Genomic DNA, 22,724 nt, shown 5'->3' on the forward strand with positions numbered 1-22,724 from the left:
CTCTCCTATTGCGGAGCAATGGCTCCGGACGCGCAGGCTCAGCGGCCATGGCCCACGGGCGCAGCCACTCCGCGGCATGTGGGATCTTCCCGGACCGGGGCACGAACCTGTGTCCCCTGCATCGGCAGGCAGACTCTCAACCACTGCGCCACCAGGGAAGCCCTTGTTAGATATTTTTTGTTATCAGTCTCTAAAATAGTTGTTTGATTGGTACATTAAAGATATAAGGTGCTATTTTAGTAACCAATATCAGGATTTTACTAAGTAATTCTCCAGTGATCTGAGTTAATCTACTTGTTGAAGGTTGAAACTTATCCTTACTTGTAATAAAAGTGCCTATATTTCCTGAATAATAAATGTCACTTGAATTACTGAAGTGTTTCTAACCATGTCGATAACTTAAAGTATATTCTACATATTTATCGTTTCCTAATTTAAACATCATTTTTATCAACTCTAGTAAATGTTAATATACTTAATGAATGATCTTCATGCACAAGGGTATGCACTTGGTCCCCATTGAGATAAGAAATTTCTTATCATGGTCCTCATTGAGATAGGAAATTTCTCCTAACACCCTCTGAGGGGAGAATATAAATGCAAGCGTTTCTCCTCATATGAATCTGATGATTTGAATAAACTTAAATTTGTGCACTATTTCCCAGCCATTTATTTTGTAAGAAGCTATTTTATAGAATATTTATATGGTGTATATGGTTCTAACCTTACAATTTTATACCTTTTCCCTCTATCTGTTAACAGTAAAAAAACTTACTTTAAGTTTTTCTTCTTTTTCAGTCACGTTTCTCTGTGTGTGTGTGTGTTTGTGTGTGTTTTGTTTAAGAACCTACTAAATTTAGTTGTCAAATTATACTGTGACATTTGCCCAGTGTATTAATTTTTAAAGTAAAATAATTAACAGTGAAAAATAACAAGAAAGCAACTGAAAACCATAAACTATGAGAAATTAAAATGTCTTACTGATTTAATGAATATGAAAAATACATAATTTCTTTCTAACATAGCCAGAGTACATGCCAGATCACTGAATTTATATTTTACAGGTATTCTGATGTTTACCTTTTCCAAAGCTTTCCAGTTGATGTAATAACAACTTCTTAATTTGTCTTTTTTATATTTTAAAGATTTATAGAAGTTATTTGCATATGGCATCTTTTTTAAAAGATCAAATATGAAATTTCTGAGAGTTTAGGCAAAGTTAAACAGAGCTATTGTAGTATATGTGGCTCTGAAATATGAAATCTAATCTCAGAAAAGATTTTCAGCCTCAAACTTGTGTAGCAAGGTATATAAGCTAACCACTTTTTGTCATGTATGTGACAGAAATGTAATCATTGCCATGAGTGAGGTTGAGTTTCCTGAAAGGAGTTTCTGTATTTTACTCTTGATGTTAACATTACTGTTTTTCAGGTGGAAACTATGGACTCCTTCTCCTTTCCTTTTTCTAACTAGTCAGTCTCGGAGCCCTCTCATTCCTTTCTTCTAAGTCTTTCTTAGTTCACCAATCGTCCATTTGATCTTTATGGTTTCTTTCTTGTCCTGTTTGTTCCTTTTTCCTAGTATCAAAGTTCTGTGGATGTCATTATATCTTCCTAGATCTCTAAGTTCTCTTCTCTGAATTGATATTTCCTCTATGTTCAGTTTTTTCATCTGTTAATGTATCCTGTGTTTTTCTTTTATGCCAATGATTTTTCCTTTATATCTGACGATCCTTGGTATCTGGTTTTCTTTAAATGAATCACTGGATACAAATACGGTGTCCCTCCCTCTTCTGTTGTGTAAATAACTCTATAATCTAACTGTTTTGTCACCTGAGCAGAAAGTCTATTGAGAACTTTGTATATATGGCTAAAACATATTAACTGGCAGGCTTATATTTAGGGTAGTAAACAGGTAAGATACATGAGCCCACCTGTCAGGCTGTCAGAAAGAGAATAAGCAGGACAGCAGTATCCACTCTAGAAGTCTTCACTCTGTCCAGATGGTTTGTTCAATATTATTTTTAGAGACAATGCCATTGACTTTTTTTTTTTTTGCTTGTGGTTAATGCTCAGCAGCATCCATTTTATGTGGGATCTGCAGCCTATTTGGCCCAAGTGTTTTACATATGAACCTTCCATTATTTCTCCTGGATTATGTTTTGTTTTGCTCCCTACCAAATATGCTGATTCTGTGTTCACAGCTCCTCTGAGTTTCATTGTTAGATTCTGTATCTACAGCAGCCCACCGTAATGTTTTCAGACAGATGTTTCTAATCACTTTTCATCTTCCGTAAATTTGTTGAAATTTCTAATCTGTTCTTTCAGGCTCACCAGTGACCTATACACATTGCTGATTCCAATGATCAGTTCTTTGTCCTTATCTTGCTTGACCTATCAGCAGCATTTGACACATTCGATGGCTTCTTAATACATTGGTTTCTGGGCCACCACGTTCTTGGTTTTTTCTCTTATCTCATTAGCTACTGCTCTTCATTCTCCTTTGCTGATTCTTCCTCTTTTCTTCCATGTCTTTTTAGACTATTCCACTGCAATCTGATCCTCTTTTATTCCCTGTACTTCACTTCCTTGATGAACTCATGACTTTAAGTAAAGCCCACACACCAGTGATTTTCAAATGTCTATCTTCAGCCCAGACCTCTTTCCTGAATTCTAGACCAGCTCAGTCCAATATGGGAACCTTCAGCCTCATGTGGCAGTTGAATACTTGAAATGTGTCTTGTGTGACTGAGGAACTAAATTTTTAATTTTTCTTCATTTTAATTTAAATTTAAATAGCCACATGTGGTCAGTAGCTATCATATTGGACAGTACAGATCTACAAAACCTACTTTGATGTAAATCTTCATTATCTGACACCAGACAAATCAGGTGTTACAATATAAAGAATGGATTACCCATTTTTTAAATTAAATACAAATAATGCTTTTAATATTAAAACTTTCCTGAAAGTATTATCCTGAAGATTTCATGATATTTCATCATCGCGATTGTGCGTTGATTAACTTTAATAGAGACTCCAGAAGTTTCTTATTTTTCATATTTAAATTAGTACCACATATTCTGGAAGCACGTAGCCAAGAGGTCAGAGACACCTGAATTTAGATTCAGATTCTGTTTCTTATGCTGTGACCTGGAGCAAGTGATTTCATCTTAGTGACTTGTCATTTGAAAATAGAGGATAGGAAACTGTTTATTGCAAGTGAAAGTTTTTAAATACCAACCTATGTTTGACTTACAATGCGGTAAGAGTTATAGATAGTATCTTTATGACTATATCCAGAACTATTTTAATCATTGAACCTTTTGATTTTAAATTTACTTAACTTCCTACTAAATTTTAGAAAGAGAAATCACTATGCTCTTAGAATGAAATTTAGTGTATGTCTTACGTTAAAAATCCATATTCTTTCAGTATGTATTTTTTCAAAATACAACTTCTAGGCATACTGATTAAAACACTTCCAAGACAAAAGTAGTTTTCATTATATAATCCTGAAGTAGGAGACTTTGAAGGTTTCAGCCTCCTTATCAGAACATAATTTATATCATGGTGAAAATAGTGAATGTTTTATAATTTACTGCTGTGCCTCCAGGGAAAATTGCTAGTATCAGTAACCAATCCACTCAAAGTGAGGATTAGAGGAAGAATTACAACTTTATATTGACTGCAACAGGCAAGGTGAGAGGACAGGTTATAAAATGGCAAAATTATTTTTGACCAGGCATAACTTTATTGTTTGTTTTTTATAGTTTGAGAAAGACTATGTTTAACATTGTTTAATATCAACCATAAGACACATTTTACTATTTTATAATTTCAAACTGAAAGGACAGTTTTTCCATTTTTAAGGCAGTTAGGCATACAAAAAGATGTTGTGGAATGTATTCCCAAATATGTACTTCTATGGTTTTCTGTAACTTTTTCTGATAATAAACTTAATGCCTGGTCTTAAAGAAAAAGTATTCCATAATTTTGAAGCCTTTCTTCAATTGCTAGAGCTTATGAATATTTTTAGTTTTTCAGTATTATAGTGAATACATTGTATATCAAAATGTTGACCACATCTATGATAATGAAAATTATTTTAATTCATGTTTAAAGTAGAATAAATTTTATTCCATATGAATCACATATACTCATTCCTTCCCTTTATATATCTACACATTAGCATTTTCACAGATTTCCTATCACAATCCATTTCAGTCTTTATGTTCTATTATTCTTTGAAAAGTTATGAGTTTAAAAATTCAGTAATTATTTTTTATTTACTAATCTTGCTTAGGGTAGGCACTGCTTAGAACCAAGGAAGCAGCGCCTTATGTTTCCCCTCCCCTGGTCATGGGGAAAAAAATGAAATACTATTTATATCATAAAAATAATTTTTATTTCCTTTGTAAATTTCTATGTCCCAAATTAACTTTTTTGTGAATTAAGTCTATGATAAGAAATACTTTAGTTTTCAAACATTTTGGTTTGTGTCTACTGAAGGCCCTGGAAATTCAGAGTACGAGGGCTATCTAAATTAAGTTTTCATTTACTCTTACTCAGTTAGATTATACTTTTCTAAGACTGTACTCAGAATAGCCCTAAGGTTTTGTGTAGAGTAGCTAACTGCATACTTTTTGCATTTTGTGGTTTAGTCAGTTTGGTCTAGATAGTGAAGAGACTATGATATCATAGAATTTACTGGCAATGTTTTCTAGAAATGAATATCCATCACTTATTGAAATGCCAACTAACAGTGGAAATTAGGTTGAGGAACCAGACCTTCTGGTAATGATAGAGATGTCTAGATAATGCTGATTTGTATTTTCCAGAATTTTAAACATGTATTTTCAGGAAACTTTTTCCTTAGTGAAAAGTGAATGAAAATGTAAAGAATAACTCCGTGTTTTTCTGCACGTCTTGAGAGCATAGTTGATGACAAATATGGAAACTAAGAAATGACTAAGTGGAATGACTGGTCATTTTTAAAAAAATAATTTAAGTGGTTTTTTCAGTGTAAATGTTTGATAAGTAAAAAGTAGAACATTATTTTAATGTTCTAATTTCAGTCAGTTTACTTTTTTCCTCAACTTTCTCCTCTGTAAAAACATTCAACTATAATTTCATAAGGAGTAAAATTGAGAATGATTTTTGACTAGTGTCCATCGTTTTCTTTTTTATCAAACCAGAAACACTGTATTTTAGTAGAAGCACCCTACAAAAAAGCTGTTAGTTTAAAAAATAAAAACCTTTTTATACTTGATCAAAAATTAATTCATACAGGTTATCAACCAGTGTTTATGGCGAGCTTACTATGCACTAGGGACTGTGCTAAGCCCTGGGGAAACGGAAGCTGAAAGACTGCCCTCAAAGTCCTCCCAGTCTAGTTGGGGAATCCAGCAGGCAAAGAAGTAGGTATAATATGTTGGGGATGAGTTCAGCAGGAGATAAACACTAAGAGAGCACAGAGAAAGGAATCTGTTTGATTAAATGTATTAATTCTGTGTTGTCTTTACAATATAGAACAATATTGTCCATTTAAGACTCCTCTAAATGGCAGTTTCGAATGTGGAATCTGGATTTTGTTGCTGGCCTTTTAGGAGACTAATATGTCTCAAGTCATGTGAGAGCCTTAATTACTATGTTACATCTTTCAAATGTGCCTCCCAGTGGTATTCTGGGAATAAGTGAGTTAATACATAAAAAGCACTCCAGTTTCTTTTATATTAATGTGTGTGAGTGACACTGTGTGTGTGTGGTGTGTGTTGTGTATTGTGTATACCTGCGCTTCTTTTGAAAGGAATCCAGTCTTTCACATCTCACAGCTATTAAATTTTTCTGAGCAAAATAGGCAGTGAGCAGGTTTTTTATTTTGGCCAATTCAGAATCAACAAAGTTTGAGGTTTTTTGGGGAGAGGGTAGTCTCATTTTCCTCTCTTTCTTCTTTTTTCTTTTCTTTTTGTAGTAATATTATGAGGCTTGATACTTAATGTCTCCTCAGTCTTTTCAATCTGTATATTTTCAAGCGAAGATTTATAAACAGTTGAAAGCAAAACACTTTAAAAACTAATGTTAAAGGCAGTGTAAAGGCACAGTATAGCAGTTAGGCAAATTAATGTACTTAATATTCAGTGAACTTTAACAGGGAAAAAGTTGATATAGCATAATCATATTTTTAAAATGACTTCTCATTGCTTTGAGTTGTGGAAAACGTCTTCTAAATTATCATGCTTATGTTCAGAATTTAAATTTATTGTCTCTGTCTAGAATTTAAATTGGATCTTTTATGGATGGACCCGGGAAAATGAATTCTCACTTTCTTATATTCTCAATACTGTACCACTACAGATGAAAATAGTTTTCCCTTATTCAGTCCTTTCTCATGTTAACTTTCTTCTATTTTTGTTTTTAATTCTAAAGGATGTTTAATTCCTGCATATACAGATTCTGGGAATGCAAGATTCATTCATACATTCAGTAAGTACCCAGTGAGTACTTACTTTGTCCCAGGCACTGTTAAAAGTGTTATGTGAATGTATCAGTGAACAGAACAGATAATAATCCATGTCCTTGTGTAAGCTTACTTCCAGTGGAGAGAGACAGATAATAAGCAAATAAATACAGAATAAATAACAAAACAAGGAAAGGGGATAGGGTGAACTGGGGAATGGGGTTAGGTTGCTGTTTTTAATGGGTGGTAAAGGAAAGCTTCACAAAGAAGGTGACACTTGAGCAAAATTTTGAAGAAGAAAGAAAGCCATGTTAGGAAGAATAGCATACCCAACCAAGATCCCAAGTCAGAAATTTGCTTAGTGTTTTGCTTAGTGTGCATTTTGCGCAGCAAAGAGGCTAATATGTCTGGTGTGGAGGAATGAGGGGGAGAGTAGAAGTCAGAGGGGTAGCGAGAGGCCAGGTCATACAGAACCTTATATAAATGAGTGCAAAGCACCGCCCTATCCCCAACACTGGTGTTATTCACTAGAGATGTATTTTTAAAACGGGGAGGTGGATGGGATTGTACAGGATAAATAAATAATATGAATAAAAATATGAACAAAGTGTACAGGAGAGCAGATACGACAGAATGACGAATGATTCCATGTAGAGAAAGCAATATTTAAAGTAATTGTTGCAAGATGAGAAGACTGTCAATTATAAAAAGTATTAAGGCATCCCAGCTAGGAAGGCCAGTTAAAATATAATTTTAATAATTGAGATGGGAGAACTGGACTGAAGTAAGAAACTAGAGATGTTAAGTTATTAAGGTATTAGAAATTTGGAATGTGAACGGTAAGAGATAGAGAAGTAGAATTTGAGGATAACTAAAGATTCTAATTTCGGTGAAGGAGTGGATGGCAATCCATTAACAAAAATAGGGGAATATAGGACTATTGGGAAAATGATAATGAATTGTATACAGTGTTTTGGATATATTGAGTTTGAGATGTCTGGCAGACATCTAGAGCAAGACATCAAATAACTTACACATCTATTTGAACCTTATTTATTAAATGCCCTACTATGAGTCAAGCCCTGTGCTAGGAACTAGACTACATACTTTGAAATACAGGCTTGGAGCATAAGTATAGATTAAGGAGTCAGTGGCATATGTGTAGTCTTTGAATCCACAGGAGTAAGGGAGATAAGCTTGAAGAGGCTATTGAAGAGACAGAACCATTAGGATGACTATGAGGTTGATATCTTGGATATTTGCTACCTAAAAAAGGCAGTAAAGGAAACAATTGAAAATACAGGCAAATACAGAAAGCTTCTGTTGGTGCTAAATGTCTTTTTTTGTTGTTAATTCGTCACTGCAGTAACAAATCTGAATAAAAAAGAAATACCTGAATTATATGAGTATACCCTTCATCTTTTTTGTAGCTGTACTTGTGATTTGCAAAGTTCTATGACATTGTTCAAATAATATCAGTGTTAAAGACTTAGGCTAAATTATATTTTAAGGATTGAACACACAGAATTGAAGTAATTTTGTCCTTGTCTATATAATAGATATGTGTCACAATTTTGTTAGAAACGTACCTGTCTTCAGATTGAATATCTAGAGCATGTCACAAAAGGTGTGATTTGAACAGACTTCAGTCTCTTGTTAGAGTGAGAGGAAATTGATCAAACACTAAAAATTGTGTGCAGTTCTTGGTAGTTTTTAAATAGAAATAAGTACTCTAGGATTTTGACCAGTTATTGGTTAGCACAATTAAATTATTTGGATATCAGTTTATGAGCCAGTTAAAGAAATGCTAACTTTATATATTCATTGGATCAGTGAGTTTAATTTTTTGACTAATATTTGGAAATAAATAGCACAGATCATTAGAGACTAACATAGCCAGGAAATCTTCCCAGAAGGTATGAGATGTAACTGAAGCATAGAAAGACTGAATTGTATTCACTGTTGGTGGTGGGGCTGAAATCAGGAGTCACATTGTCTCATTGATGTATTGTCCACCATGTAGCTACTCACTCTCCCTGCTTGCTTTATACTTTTTCATAAGCACTAATTTACTAGTCTCAAAATTTAGGGACCCCTTACCCCACTTCCTAGTGTCTTACATACTCATTCATGTTTACATACTCCTGGTCACTACCTGATTCCATGACTAACACAGAAAAGCCTACTAATTTGTGGTTTGAATATTCACTGCTATACCTCTGTGGTCTGTATAGACCCCCAGACATTGTAGACTTAAGGCCCTTAGCCTTTGATGTTTCTGAGTTTGGAGAAGTTTTTTCATATAATATATGAAAAGTACAGTTTTCAAAGAATATTCTCTTTCTGAAATCTTTGAAATATGTAGAGGACTTTCCATAGCATCCAGAAGCGTCCAATATGAAATAAATATTAACATTTTACCAGGTTAAATAAGGATGCACCACTTTAAGATTCACATTTATTAAAAATTCACTTTTAGATGAATATTTAGAAAAATATGTAGAATATGGGGTGACTGTACCTGTGGAGAATCTGTAGCCTATTCTGCTGCAAGATGTTTTTATAATTCTCATTTTCTCTACTCATGTATTCAGTCATTCAACAAGCATTTATTGAAGATGAACTATTTGACACAAGAAACTAAAGTTTTAATAACCATAGTGAGGAAAGTGCTGTGATAGAGGATTGCACAGGAATACTAAGGGAAGGAGAGATGGGGAAGAGTATCTAAATCAGAAGTGGGATGAGGAGAAGAAAATCACATAGTGTTTCCTAAAGAACAGAATGTTTGACCTGAACTATAAGTGATGTCCAAACAGCTTTGCGTGCCATTTTGAGTTAAGTAGTTTGAGTTAAATACTTGAGGAGGATGATGTGTATCCTGAAGCTTAAGCTGTAGAAGGACAAGATAACAATTTTCCCTTCGGAAGAGTCTCTCTGGCAGTGGGGATGTCATTTGAAGATTCATGGAGCAAATCAGAGAGTTGTATTAGGAAGCTATTTCAATAGTCCAAATGATGAGAGAGCATCCAAGCTTAGTAGTGAGACAGAGAGGAGGGGGCAGGTTTTATATAAATATGTATATATGTGTGTGTGTATACATATATCTATACACACACATATGTGTGTGCATATTTTATAATTTTTTTTATTAAATGTATGATAAAGTCATTATTTTCACCTCAGGTTGTATGAGAGAAGCCCTTGAGTTCTAACAAGAACTCATTGTTAGAATAGCTAACCTTTGTCATATAAATATTTAATTATAATGCTTACTATCTCTTTTTTCCTTTAAACTTTAGTTTTACATGTATTTAAAGGCTGTTGAAAGCATATGAAAAATATAGAATTTTTTAAAATTGAAGTATAGTTGATTTACAGTATTGTGCTTCAGGTGTACAACATAGTCATTCAATATTTTTATAGATTATACTCCTTTTAAAGTTATTATAAAATATTGGCTATATTCCCTGTGCTGTACACCATATGTTTGTAGTTTATTTATTTTACACATAGTTTGTACCTCTTAATCCTCTACCTGTATCTTGCCCCTACCCTCTTCCCTCTCTCCACTGGTAGCCACTTGTTTGTTCTTTATATCTGTGAGTCTATTTCTTTTTTGTTATATTCACTAGTTCGTTTTACTTTTTAGATTCCACATATAAGTGATATCATACAGTATTTGACTTTCTCTGTCTGACTTATTTACTAAGCATAATATCCTCCAGGTCCATCCATGTTGTTGCAAATGGCAAAATTTGATTCTTTTTTATGGCTAAGTAATATTCCATTATACACACACACACACACACACACACACACACACACACACACACACACAGAGTACACCTTCTTTATCCATTCATCTGTTGATGGACATTGGGTTGCTTCCATACCTTAGCTATTGTAAATAATATTGCAATGAACACGGAGGTGCATGTATCTTTTTGAATTATTGTTTTTGTTTTCTTCAGATATATACCCAGGAGTGGACTTGCTGGATCATATGGTAGTTCTAATTTTAGTTTTCTGAGAAACCTCCTTACTGTTTTCCATAGTGGCTGCACCAATTTACATTCCTACCAACTATGTCCTAGATTTCCCTTTTTTCCTCATCCTTGCCAACATTTGTTGTTTGTGGTCTTTTTGGTGATAGCCATTCTGAATGGCGTGAGGTGATATCTCATTGCAGTTTTGATTTGCATTTCTCTGATGATTAGTGAGATTGAGCATCTTTTCATGTGCCTGTTGGCCATCTGTATGTCTCCTTTGGAAAAAATGTCTATCCAGGTTTCCTGCTCACTTTTTTAATCAGGTTATTTGTTTTTTTGATATTGAGTTTTATATGCTGTTTACATATTTGGTATATTAACTTTTTATTGGTCATATCATTTGCAAATATTTTCTCCCATTCAGTTGGTAATCTTCTCATTTTGTCAGTGGTTTCCTTGGCTGTGCAAAACCTTTAAGTTTAGGTTCCATTTGTTTATTTTTGCTTTTGCTTCATTTGCCTTAGGAGACAGATCCAAAAAACAATTTGCTCAATTGATGTCAAAGAGTGTTCTACCTACGTTTTCTTCTAGGAGTTTTATGGCTTCCCTTCTTTAATTTAGGTTTTTAATCCATTTTGAGCTTTTTTTTCCTATATGGTGTGAAGAAATGTTCTAATTTCATTTTATTACATGTAGCTGTCCAGTTACTCCAGTACCACTTATTGAAGAGTCTTTCTTTTCTCCATTGTTTATTCTTGTCTCCTTTGTTGTAGATTAATTGATCATAAGTGTGTGGGTTTTTTTCTGGGCTCTCTGTTCCATTGATCTATGTGTCTGTTTTTGTGCCAGTAGCATACTGTTTTGATTATTGTAGCTTTGTAGTATAATCTGAAGTCAGGGAGTACGATGCCTCTAGCTTTGTAAAGATTGCTTTGACTCTTCAGGGTTTTTTGTGGTTCCATATAAATTTTAGGATTATCTGTTTTAGTTCTGTGAGAAATGTCATGGCTATTTTGATAGGGATTGCTTTAAATCTGTAGATTGCTTTGGGTAGTATAGACATTTTAGCAATATTAATTCTTCCAGTCCATCCATAGTATCTTTCCATTTCTTCGTATCATCTTCAGTTTCCTTCATCGGTGTTTTATAGTTTTTAGAGTCTTTTACTTCCTTGGTTAAGTTTATTCCTAGGTATTTTATTCTATATGAGGCAATTTTAAATGAGATTATTTTCTTGCTTTCTCTTTGTGATAGTTCACTATTAGTGTATAGAAAATCAACAGATTTCTGTATGTTAATCTTGTATCCTGTAACTTTGCTGAATTCATTTATTAGTTCTAATAGTTTTTGTTTTGGGTGGAGACTTTAGGGTTTTCTGTATATAGTATCATGTCATCTGCAAATAGTGACAGTTTTACTTCTTCCCTTCCAATTTGGATGCCTTTTATTTCTTTTCTTTTCTTTCTTTCTTTTTCTTTTGTCTGATTGTTGTGGGTAAGACTTCCAATACAATAATAAATAGAAGTAATGAGAATGGGCATCCTTGTCTTGTTTCTGATTTTAGAGGGAAAGCTTTTAGCTCTTCACCATTGAGTATGATATTAGCTGTAGGTTTGTCATAAATGGGCTTTATTATGTTGCTATATGTTCCCTCTGTACTAATTTTGATGAGAATTTTTATCATGAATGGTTGTTGAATTTTGTCAAATGCTTTATCTGTATCTATTGAGGTGATCTTGTGATTTTTACCTTTGTTAATGTGGTATATTGCATTGATTGATTTGTGGATATTGAACCATACTTGCATGCCTGAAATAAATCCCATTTGATCATGGTGTATGATCTTTTTTATTTATTGTTGAATTTGGTTTGGTAATATGTTGTTGAGGATTTTTGCATCTATATTCATTAGAGATATTGCCCTGAATTTTCTTTTTTAGTATCTTTGTCTTATTTTGGTATCAGAGTAATGATGACCTTATAGAATTAATTTGGGAGTGTTCCTCTCTCTTCAGTTTTTTGAAATAGTTTGAGAAGGATAATGCATATATTCTTTGTATGTTTGGTTGAATTCCCCTGTGAAGTCATCTGGTCCTGGACTTGTTTGCTGATTCAATTCACTACTGATTCAGTTTCACTACTAGTTTGTTTAGATTATCTCTTTCTCCCTGATTCAGTTTTGGAAGATTGTATGTTTCTAGGAATTTATCCATTTCTTCTAGGTTGTCCAATTCATTGGCATATAACTGTTAGTAGTATTCTCTTATGATTTTTTTGTGTCTCCGTGATATTGGTTGTAATTTCTCCTCTTTCATTTCTTATTTCGTTTATTTAGGTCCTCTCTTTTTATTCTTGATGTGCCTGGCTAAAGGCTTACCAATTTTATCTTTGCAAAAAGCCAGCTCTTGTTTTCACTGATCTTTTCCATTGTTTTTTGGTCTCTATTTCATTTATTTGCTCTCTGATCTTTATTATTTCCTTCCTTGTGCTGAATTTGGACTTTGATTTTGTTCTTTTCCTAATTCCTTTAGATAGTAGGTTCTGTTGTTTATTTGAAATTTTTCTTGGTTCTTGAGGTAGGCCTGTATTATGGTAAACTTCTCTCTCAGAACTGCTTTTGCTACATCCCATGGATTTTGGAAAGTTGTGTTTTTATTTTCATCAAAATATTTTCTGATTTCCTCTTTGATTGCTTTGTTAACCCATTGGTTTTTTAGTAATAAGTTGTTTGGTCTCCATGTTTTTATGTTTTTTCCGTTTTTCTTTCTAACTTCTAGTTCCATGCCGTTGTGGTTGGAAAAAAATACTTGATATAATTTCTGTCCTCTTAAATTTATTGAGACTTGTTTTATGGTCTAGCATGTGATCTCTTCTGGAGAATGTTCCATTTGCACCTGAAAAGAATGTGTATTCATCTTTTTCGGTGGAATACCCTGCAAGATATCTACTAAGTCCAGCTGGTCTAAGTGTAGTTTAAGATCACTGTTCCCTTATTGATTTTCTGTGTGCATGACCTGTCCATTGATGTCATTAGGGTGTTGAAGCCCCTACTATTATTGTATTATTGTCAGTTTCTCCCTTTAAGTCTGTTAGTATTTGCTTTATATATTTAGATACTCCTATATTAGGTGCATATATATTAATGAATGTTATATTCTCTTCTTGTATTGATCCCTTTATAATTATATAATGCCCTTCTTTGTCTTTGTTTTAGACACTATTTTAATGTCTATTTTGCCTGATATGAGTATTGCCACCCCAGTTTTCTTTTTGTTTCATTTGCATGATATATATTTTTTTCCATCCTCTCACTTTCAGTCTGTGTGTTTCTTTAGCTGTGAATTGAGTCTCTTATAAGCAACATATAGATGCACCTTTTTAAATCCAGTCAGCCACCCTATGTCTTTTGATTGGAGCAATTAGTCCACTGATATTTAAATTGATTATTAGTAAGTATGTACTTATTGCCTTTTTGTTGTTTCCTGGTTGTTTTTGTAGTTCTCTCTTCTTTTCTTCTTTTAGTTTCTTCTCTTGTTTGATGATTTTCTTTAGTGTTATTCTTGTGTTCCTTTCTCTCTGATTTTTGTGTATGTGTTGTAGGTTTTTGATTTGTGGTTACCACGGGGTTCGTATATGTTGACCTATAACTATATCTACTTGTTTTTTTTTTTTTTTTTTTTTTTTTTTTTTTTTTTATCTACTTGTTTTAAAGTTCTAACACGTTCTACAAGATCTTCCTTTTTTACTCCCCTCCCCCACGTTCTGTGTTTTTGATATCATATTTACATTTTCATGTCTATCTCTTAACTGTTTAATGTAGTTATAGTTGATTTTACAGTTTTTGTCTTTTAATCTTTATACTAGCTTAAGTGGTTGATCCATAGCATTTCCTATATATTTGCCTTTACTAGTGGGATTTTTCCTTTCCTATAAATTCTTACTTTTCTTGTTGTAGCCTTTTCTTTTCCACTTAGAGAAGACCTTTCAACACTTCTTGTAGGATCAGTTTAGTACTGATGAACTCTTTTAGTTTTTGCTTGTCTGAGAAGTTATTTCTCTCTCCTTCAATTCTGAGTGATAACCTTACTGGGTAGCATATCCTAGGCTGTAGGTCTTTCCCTTTCAGCGCTTTAAATATATCATACCACTCCCTTCCACCCTGCAAAGTTTCTGCAGAAAAGTCATATGAAAGCTTGATACCTTGTATATGACGATTTTTCTCTTGCTGCCTTTAAAATTCTCTCTTTATCTTTAACTCTTGCCATTTTAATTATGATATGCCTTGGTGTTGGCCTCTTTGGGTTCGTCTTGTTTGGGACTCTGTGCTTCCTGTACTTGGAAATCTGTTTCTTCAGCTTTGGGAAGTTTTCAGCCATAATTTCATCAAATATATTTTTAAACCCTTTCTCTTTTCTCCTTCTGGGACCCCTACCATGTGCATGTTAATATGCTTGATATTGTCCTGGAGGTCCCTTAACTGTCCTCATTTTTTAAAATGTGTTTTTCTTTTTGCTGTTCTGATTGGATGATTTCCATTGTTCTATCTTTTGGATCATTTATGCATTCTTCTGTATTACATAGTCTGCTGTTAATTCTTTCTAGTATGTTTTTCATTTCAATTATTTTAGTCTTTAGCTCTGACTGGTTCTTTTTTATGATTTCTAGTTCTTTGCTAAAATTCTCACCTGTTCATCTATTCTTTTCCCAAGTTCAGTTAGTATTCTTATTACTAATGCCTTGAACTCTTTATCTGGTAAATTATCTGTTTCATTGGTTGTTCTTTCAGGTTTTTTTTTCTTGTTCTTTCATTTGAAACAAAAACTTCGGTCTTCTTATTTTGTTTACCTTTCTGTGTCTCTATGAAATTAGGTGAAACAGTTAACTATTGTGGTCTTGAAGAGGTGTTCTTGTGTGGGAGCATCCTATGTAGTCTGAATGTGCCCAGTGGCTTTGATGTTAGAGCTGGATCTGAAATGAGCAAGGGTCATGCCTTCCCCGAGGGTGTGCTGGCAGCCATCACCTTGGTGGGAGGTGTGGCTAGAGATGGAGGGGCTAGCGATGGAGCGGCTAGAGCTAGAGCCAGGTGTGAGCCTGGGCTTCTCCTGTGCTCATTAGGCATCACCACCATATCAGGGGTGGGGGTGGGTCCCAAGGAGGTGGAGCAGAAGCCCTGAGGGTCAGATCCGAGCTTATTCCATTCCCTTTAAGTATGTGTTCCCCCCACTCCTGGCAATGGCACCTTCTCCCCAGAGGAGAACAGTGCTGGAGCAAGAGGAGCCAGAGCAGACACCCAGTCTTGGGCACATGCTGGGATGGTCATGGCACACCAGTCAAGAGTTGCAGACCACTCCTGATCTGCTGCCTCCATGAGTGTCAGCCATGGCTGCCCTCACCCTGTTGACATGCAGTGCCAGGTCCAAGCCGGCTCCAACCCCTACAAGAGCCCACTCTCCTCAGCATCAGCACCTCTGCCCTAGAAGGAGCTGCACCAGAGCAAGAGGGGCTGGAGCAGGCACCTGGTGCAGGCTGGGTCATGCACTGAGCCAGTTGTGGGAAACTGGCCAGAGCCCCGTGCAGTTTCAGTCTCCTTCCTCTGCCTTTTTCAGGGAGCAAGCAAGCACGTGCACACTCTGCATGAGTGAATTCTCGATTTCTTACAGTCCTCCTTTAGGTCCCACTAAGGGTACCCATCTTCCTGGTTTTGAACCTTAGGGCTGGGGTGCCCAAGATGTGGTTCAAACCCCTCACTCTTCAGGGAGGATCTTTGAGCCCCTGATATCCCCCTCCTCTTCAGTGTCCCCTCCTTGGAGCACAGGTCCCAACCTGATCACTTCCCCTCCCTTCCTACTCGACTCTGATCTTTCTTTACAAGCTTGGTTGTAGGAGAGTCTTTCTGCCAGTCTCCCGTTTGTTTTCAGTGAGAATTGCTCCACGTGTAGATGGTTTTTTTTATGTGTTCATTGGCAGAGGTGAGCTCAGCATCTTTCTACTCTGCCATCTTGATCTCCTTCTGGATCAGATATTTTAAACATTAAAATCAAAATAAACATTCTGAATATATATCAATTATGTTCAGCGTTCAGTAGGCCAGGTATAATTTGAAGTATTTTTTATATTAATTAACTAATTTAACCCTCCCGTCAGCCAGTGAGATGCATATTGCTTCCCCTGTACTGAATAAGGAAATGAAGGCACAGAGTTGATAAATAACTTGCCCAAGTCACATATCTAATAGTTGCCAGAGCCAGTCTTTGAATACATTACAGAGTGGCTCCAGAGTCAGGATATATTATACAAATAAATTGTTTTGTGGAATGGATTTTTTCCCTGATTATAAAGGAACAAAGTCTAATAGTAGAGATTATAAACAACTCATATCTCTGAACAGGGTGGTAATTTTATTATTATATATAATAATATTAATATTATATATAATATAATTGATATAATTTAAAATTATTATTTTTAATAAACATAGTAGATTTATTGAGTGGTGCTATCAACATGTCAAATATAAATACATTCATGCATTAATTGTGGAGTTTTCTCTCATTTTTAGGAAGGTGTTCTAATCAATCCAGAGTGAGTGTTTTGATTTTCTGTTGGCTCTTGGTTTTAAATAATGCTGAGAAATTTTTTCAGTGAGAATTTTAAACCTGTTTACTCTGCTTATATGGAAGATTTTTCAAAAATCTAGAATCTTTTTTGTTTGTTTTTCATGACATTAACTTTTTTAAAGAGTCTGCCTGAGCCAGTTGTCCTGTAGAATAGCCACTGTTTTGATTTTGTCTATTTTATCATGATTAGATCCAAGCCAGACTTTTTTTGGCCATAATACAGTAAGTGATGTGTGCTTTTTTGCATCACATCAGGTGGTATATAATGTCAGGTTGCCCCACTATTGGTGTTGCTGTATTTAGTCCTGGATCTTTTTCTGGCATTTTAATACATTCTGTTGATCTACATGTCTACTCATGTGTCATCCCCACATTGTTTTAATTACAGAGACTTTTTACAATATATATTGATACTTAGTATTTATTTTCAGTCATCGCTCTTTTTTTCCCCAGGATTTTTCTAGCTATTCTTGCATAGTCTTCTATATGAATTTTAGAATCAACTTGTCTAGTGCTGGGGCAAAAATTGTTTTATTGAAATCACATTAAATTCATATATGATCTCAGAGAAAATTGGCCTTTATGTGATGTTACATTGTCTTAGAACAAGGGATGTCTTTCCATTTGTTCAAGACTACTTTTATGTCTTTCAGAAGTATTTTTACATTTTCCTCATACTGTTTTATGTATTTTGTGTATTTATTCAAGTATTTTCTCTTTTATGATAATCTTATAAATGAGGTATGCTTTTTAATTATATCTTCTAACTGGTTGTTTGAAAATGTAAAGGGTATTGATTTTTATATGTTAAATTTTATATTATGCTGACTTTCTGATTTTTTAGTTCTCTCATTGGTTGTGTTAGTTTTAGCATTGATTCTTTTGGACTTTCTGGGTATAAATTATATTATCTGAGTAACAGATTTACTTCTTTTCCAATTCTTGAGAAGGGTTTGCAGTTTTTGTACAGACATCTTTATATTGAATTTGGCAGGAAAGATCTTTGCCTTCTAAAATACTGTATTTTACTGGAATATAATAAATTGTATTTCATTTCTCTTAGCCATAGATAATCAAAGCATAATTCTCCCTGTGCCCCATATAGAGATCAATGGCAATTTCCAAAACTCAACTAGGATGCATGGTTATAGTGTTGCCTAAAACAAATAACTCTTTAGAAAGTTTCATAGAAGGGAGGAGAGAGGTTCTCCTGTCCTTAGCACAGTGCCCTGTACTTGGTGGGTTGCCCATAATCATTTGATGATGAGACATAAGGTTGCTGGATATATGTTCTGGCTTCAGAATTTGGCACTTTGTTTGGCCTGCTTTGTTTTTGCAATAAATCTGATCATCTTTTTTCTTTCTTTCCTTTGATCACGGTCCTGACTTGAAGGTTGGTAGAGTTTAAGGAAACTAAAAAATATATGATTCTGTTGTTCCAATCAGTCAGGTACAAGTGGGGTATAATGTCATGTTCTGATTTTCCACAAAGTAAAATACCCAAAGCATCTCCCAAGAAGCATAAAATTTCTTCATTATCTTCTCCAGAGTGTATTAATGTCTGGAAAATTAGGAAAATTTTAAAATAATACATTTCAATTTTTTAGTAGGTTTAGAAACATTACCAAAGGAAGTAGTTAATTAATGTTTTTAAAAAGAGTCCTAGAACATTAATTCAAACATTCTGATGACTAATACACACAGTTAACACTGCATTGTAGAATATGAAGCCGGTGGCTATGGCATAGATTAATTCATTCAGTTAATATTTGAGTTAACTCTTGAGGGCCTTCTGTGTTTCGAGCATTTGGACCAGGCACTATGGATACAAAAGTGAATTAAATCAGATCCTGACCACAGGGGCTAGACAAGCACACAAATGGGTCTGGAGGTTTGTGACTTAGATGCATGGGTTTCAGTAATGGTACTGCTGCTCCTTGGTTGTGTGACCCATCTTCTGACTTACTTTCTGAAAGCTGCTATTTCCTCCCTTTAAAATGGTGTTATCTTTGTTGTTTATTAATTAACTATCTTAAAATTCTTAATAGTTGTCAAGTTTTGTTTGTTTTATTTTAATTTAAGAGAGTCTCTAATTTTTCCACTGTTATCAGTGGCACTACCAGTCGTATAAGGTTATTTGCTGATCTTCAAGTTACTGAAACTCCTTACCAGAGTTTATTTTCTTTGCATGCTCATGGTTGTGGTCCCAACTATTCTGCTGGAGGCCTGAACTATAGCAAAAAAAATGAAAGCAAACCTGTGCAACTGTTACCCCTGTGCTAAGGCACAGGATTAAGCTTCTCCTCTCAAGTCTCATCAGTTGCAGGTTACAGCCATCTCCCAGTAACTGGTCCTAGAAGCAAACTCCTCCAGGTGGATGGGCGTATAGGCCTCTGTTTAAGGACCATTGTGGTCCATAGGATCTGCCAGGCCCTTGGTGTACTACAAACATTGAACTGACAGATAATAGCCAGTTACCCAGAGGATTTATAGCTTCTGCTGGCTGAGAGCCCTCAGTGAACTCTGGAAAGTCCATTTTCTGCCCACACCTTGAGAAGAGGCCTGTTTTCCATGCACAGCTCCTTGCTCAGCACCAAGGAAGACACAGCCCTCCCATTCCCACACCTTGCCTGACACACTGGCTCTGAGATCCCAGGAAGAAAAAAAACTTCATCTTCTGAGATACTGTCCAGCATTTGCCATCCCTCTGGCCTTAGTCTTTGTAGGCCTCTGGAAAGGAACTAAACATGATTTCAGATTTTAAAATCATTAGACAAAGTGAAAAAGAAGATGCTCACCTAGAAGATTAAGTGGCATAATTATCAAAACATAAAAAATTATGAAGGTAAAAATAAAATGGGCTGCAGAATTAAACATAACAGAATAAAACTTCCCTGAGCAGGAGAATGATAAGATTCTGCAGATTAAAGGGCTATCAAGTCCCAAGAAAGATTAATAATAACAAAGACACACTTGGACATACCCTGGTGAAAGCAGTCTGTTGGCACAATTCCCTCTTTCAGGGGAAGTCAGTCTTTTTTCAGGCCTTCATCTGGTTGGATGAAGCCCACTCACATTATGGAAGGCAATCTGCTTTACTCAGGGTCTGCTAACTTAAATGTCAGCCCCATCCAAGAAATACTTTTCACAGAAACATCTGGAATGTTTGATCAGATAAAAGTGAAATAAAATATAGATTTTTTGGGGGTAAAATAGCAAAATATTTGGGGATGCTTTTCCTTAAGCTTATTCCTTTCTGTATATTCTCTGTTGAAAGCTTAAACAAACATGTATGATTGTATTTCTAAATGATATTATTTCAGTAGCAGTCTAAATTTAAAACTAAGCTTATATCGGGTTGGCCAAAAAGAGTTCGTTCAGGTTTTTCCATAAGATGTTATGGAAAAACCCGAACAAATTTTTTTTGGCCAACCCAATACCTTTAGAAAATTCATTTTAAAATTCTAGTTTTCAACACATTCTTATCCTGAAGTTGAAACTGTAAAACATGTAATTTTTTTCTTTGTACTTTCATAAGCTAAGGATGTAGATTTGGGGGTTTTTTAGTTTTTTTTAATTTTCATCATTTTGAAATTACTTTCTAATTGGATAAGAATTTTAAAATCTGTAGTCAGCCTAGGCCTATTTTATGGCAGTCAGATTATAGTAGTGAGAACACGTATGTAAGATGTTGCTAATTCCTGAACCCCGTGGTATGACCACTCTCATTCTAAAGCCAGTGTGTCGTGCCAGACTATTCTTAGCGGTTGCAGCTAGAGAGGGTTGTGAGAGCATGAGGGCTGAGGAGGTGAGGATTTCACCATTAGTTCTGTATACTTCAGTGTAAAGTCTTACAATAAGAATCAGCATTATTTGAATATTTTCAAAAATGTTTTTCTTGGGTTTTAAAAAAAACTTTTCAAGGCCAGTGTTATCTAAGAATAAAAAATGAGTTAAATGCCTATAAATGAGAGGAACTAGTGTTTTGTTTCAACTAGGAATTGTGCTATTTGCTCTTAACAGTGCATTGCAATTCTCACTTCTAACCACCCCTGCGTGGTTAAGCTTTTAGCCTTATTTAACAAACTGTTAAACTACTCACGTGTTAACTATTCACATGTTGGTCTGCTGATTGACAGAGATTGAAAAGTAAATGAGAGCCATACCTGTGTTCATTTTAAACTTGAGCTTGATTTTGAACCAGTATCTTCCAGATGAGATGCAATGTGTTACATCCTTAGAAGCTGTTTATTACAAAGAAATGCAGTAGAGGACATGGGGAACAAAAAGATAAATCTATACATGATAAAATGATTTTTCTCAAGGTTAGCAGTCTATATTGTCATTTTAAAGGAGAGAATCAAGGGAACTTTTTTTTCTTCAGTACTCTGTGGTGATTGAATAGATAGCCGATTGTATCGTAGTAGGAAATCAGATGATCAAAGAGAAATTCAAATAGATTTTTTGTTTTTGAGAAAACAAGGAAGCGATTCTTTTCATAGACTTTGTGATATTTCTTTATGAAAACTTGATGACCTCAAGACAGAGGCAAAACTTTCATTGAAGAAATGTAGCAGAGGGAGATAATGGTATAATTTTTGAGCTGAGAACAGAATAAGAGCACATCTTCTGCTATTGCTGGATGCCACTTGAATGAAGAAATTGGCTTAGCTCACGTTGAGTCAGGTCTCTTAGTTAGCTAAACTCTCCAACTGTTTCTGACCAAAGAATTCATGATACCACTTTAAAGGATTCTGCCATCCAAGGACGCTTTTTTCTTGTAAGCTGTAGGAGTCATGTCTTGCTGACATAAATGTTTTCAAAATAAAATGTATAGGTATAATAAGCAAATATTCACAATCTTTTCATTTCACAGGGATTATCAGTATAGAAAGAAAGCCTTGTAACCACCATGTAGATACAGCACCAACGGTAAGGCAATCTATTTCTACATTGTTAAAACTGTTAAGAAGGCACAAAATAATACTGGTTATAGTGACACAAAATGCCATTGTGGAAAGCTCTTGTAACCTACCTTTTGCCAAGAGTTATATCCCTTTAAGAAAATTAACCTTATGTTTTCTAATTAATCAAGATAACCTATCAATTTTTACTAAGATATAGGAAAATAAGATGCTGTATCATTTTTACAAGTACTTGTTTTATATTAATGTTATGAATAGAATGGTATTTAATTTTAAAATACTTTATACTTTTGATAAAGTACTGTAAATCTTTATGCAAATTGATTTACACCCTTGTAAAAATGAGTGTTATTTTCTGCACTAGCATCATTATTTAGAGTGAATGTTTTGTAATAGTGAAAGTAAGCCATTATGCTTCATTTCTCTCATAGACTACTATGCCTTATTATTATAAAAGTGAAATCTACTCTTTTACCCCACTACTGTTACTACCAGACAACAAAAGGCATTTAAGAATTATAGTATCTATTTACTATATTAAAAATAGTTATAGAAAATAATATAAAAGGAAGACAGATAAATTTCCCTTTTCATCTCTGTATATAGTAGTTGTATGTATGAAATACACTTCAGTTGCTGGTTCCCACTTGAAAGATTCACAAGAAATAGACTAGAGTATATCTCTCCACTAAGCATATTCTTGTTTCTTATCCTTTCTATCTAATAAATC

At 34.5% G+C, this 22,724-nt stretch overlaps 1 protein-coding gene across 3 annotated transcripts in view; it reads left to right on the plus strand.

Moving 5' to 3' along the window:
- AHI1 (Abelson helper integration site 1) overlaps positions 1-22,724 on the plus strand; it is a 204,351-nt gene that overhangs the window by 98,910 nt on the left and 82,717 nt on the right. For all 3 annotated transcript variants that reach the window (XM_024759139.1, XM_024759138.1, XM_024759140.1), the window contains one exon: positions 21,946-22,001. In XM_024759139.1, coding sequence (XP_024614907.1) covers positions 21,946-22,001 — 56 coding nt within the window. The remainder of the gene's footprint in view (positions 1-21,945; positions 22,002-22,724) is intronic.

This window comes from Neophocaena asiaeorientalis, unplaced genomic scaffold (assembly GCF_003031525.2).
Source record: "Neophocaena asiaeorientalis asiaeorientalis breed wild unplaced genomic scaffold, Neophocaena_asiaeorientalis_V1.1 scaffold5, whole genome shotgun sequence".
Taxonomy (NCBI): domain Eukaryota; kingdom Metazoa; phylum Chordata; class Mammalia; order Artiodactyla; family Phocoenidae; genus Neophocaena; species Neophocaena asiaeorientalis.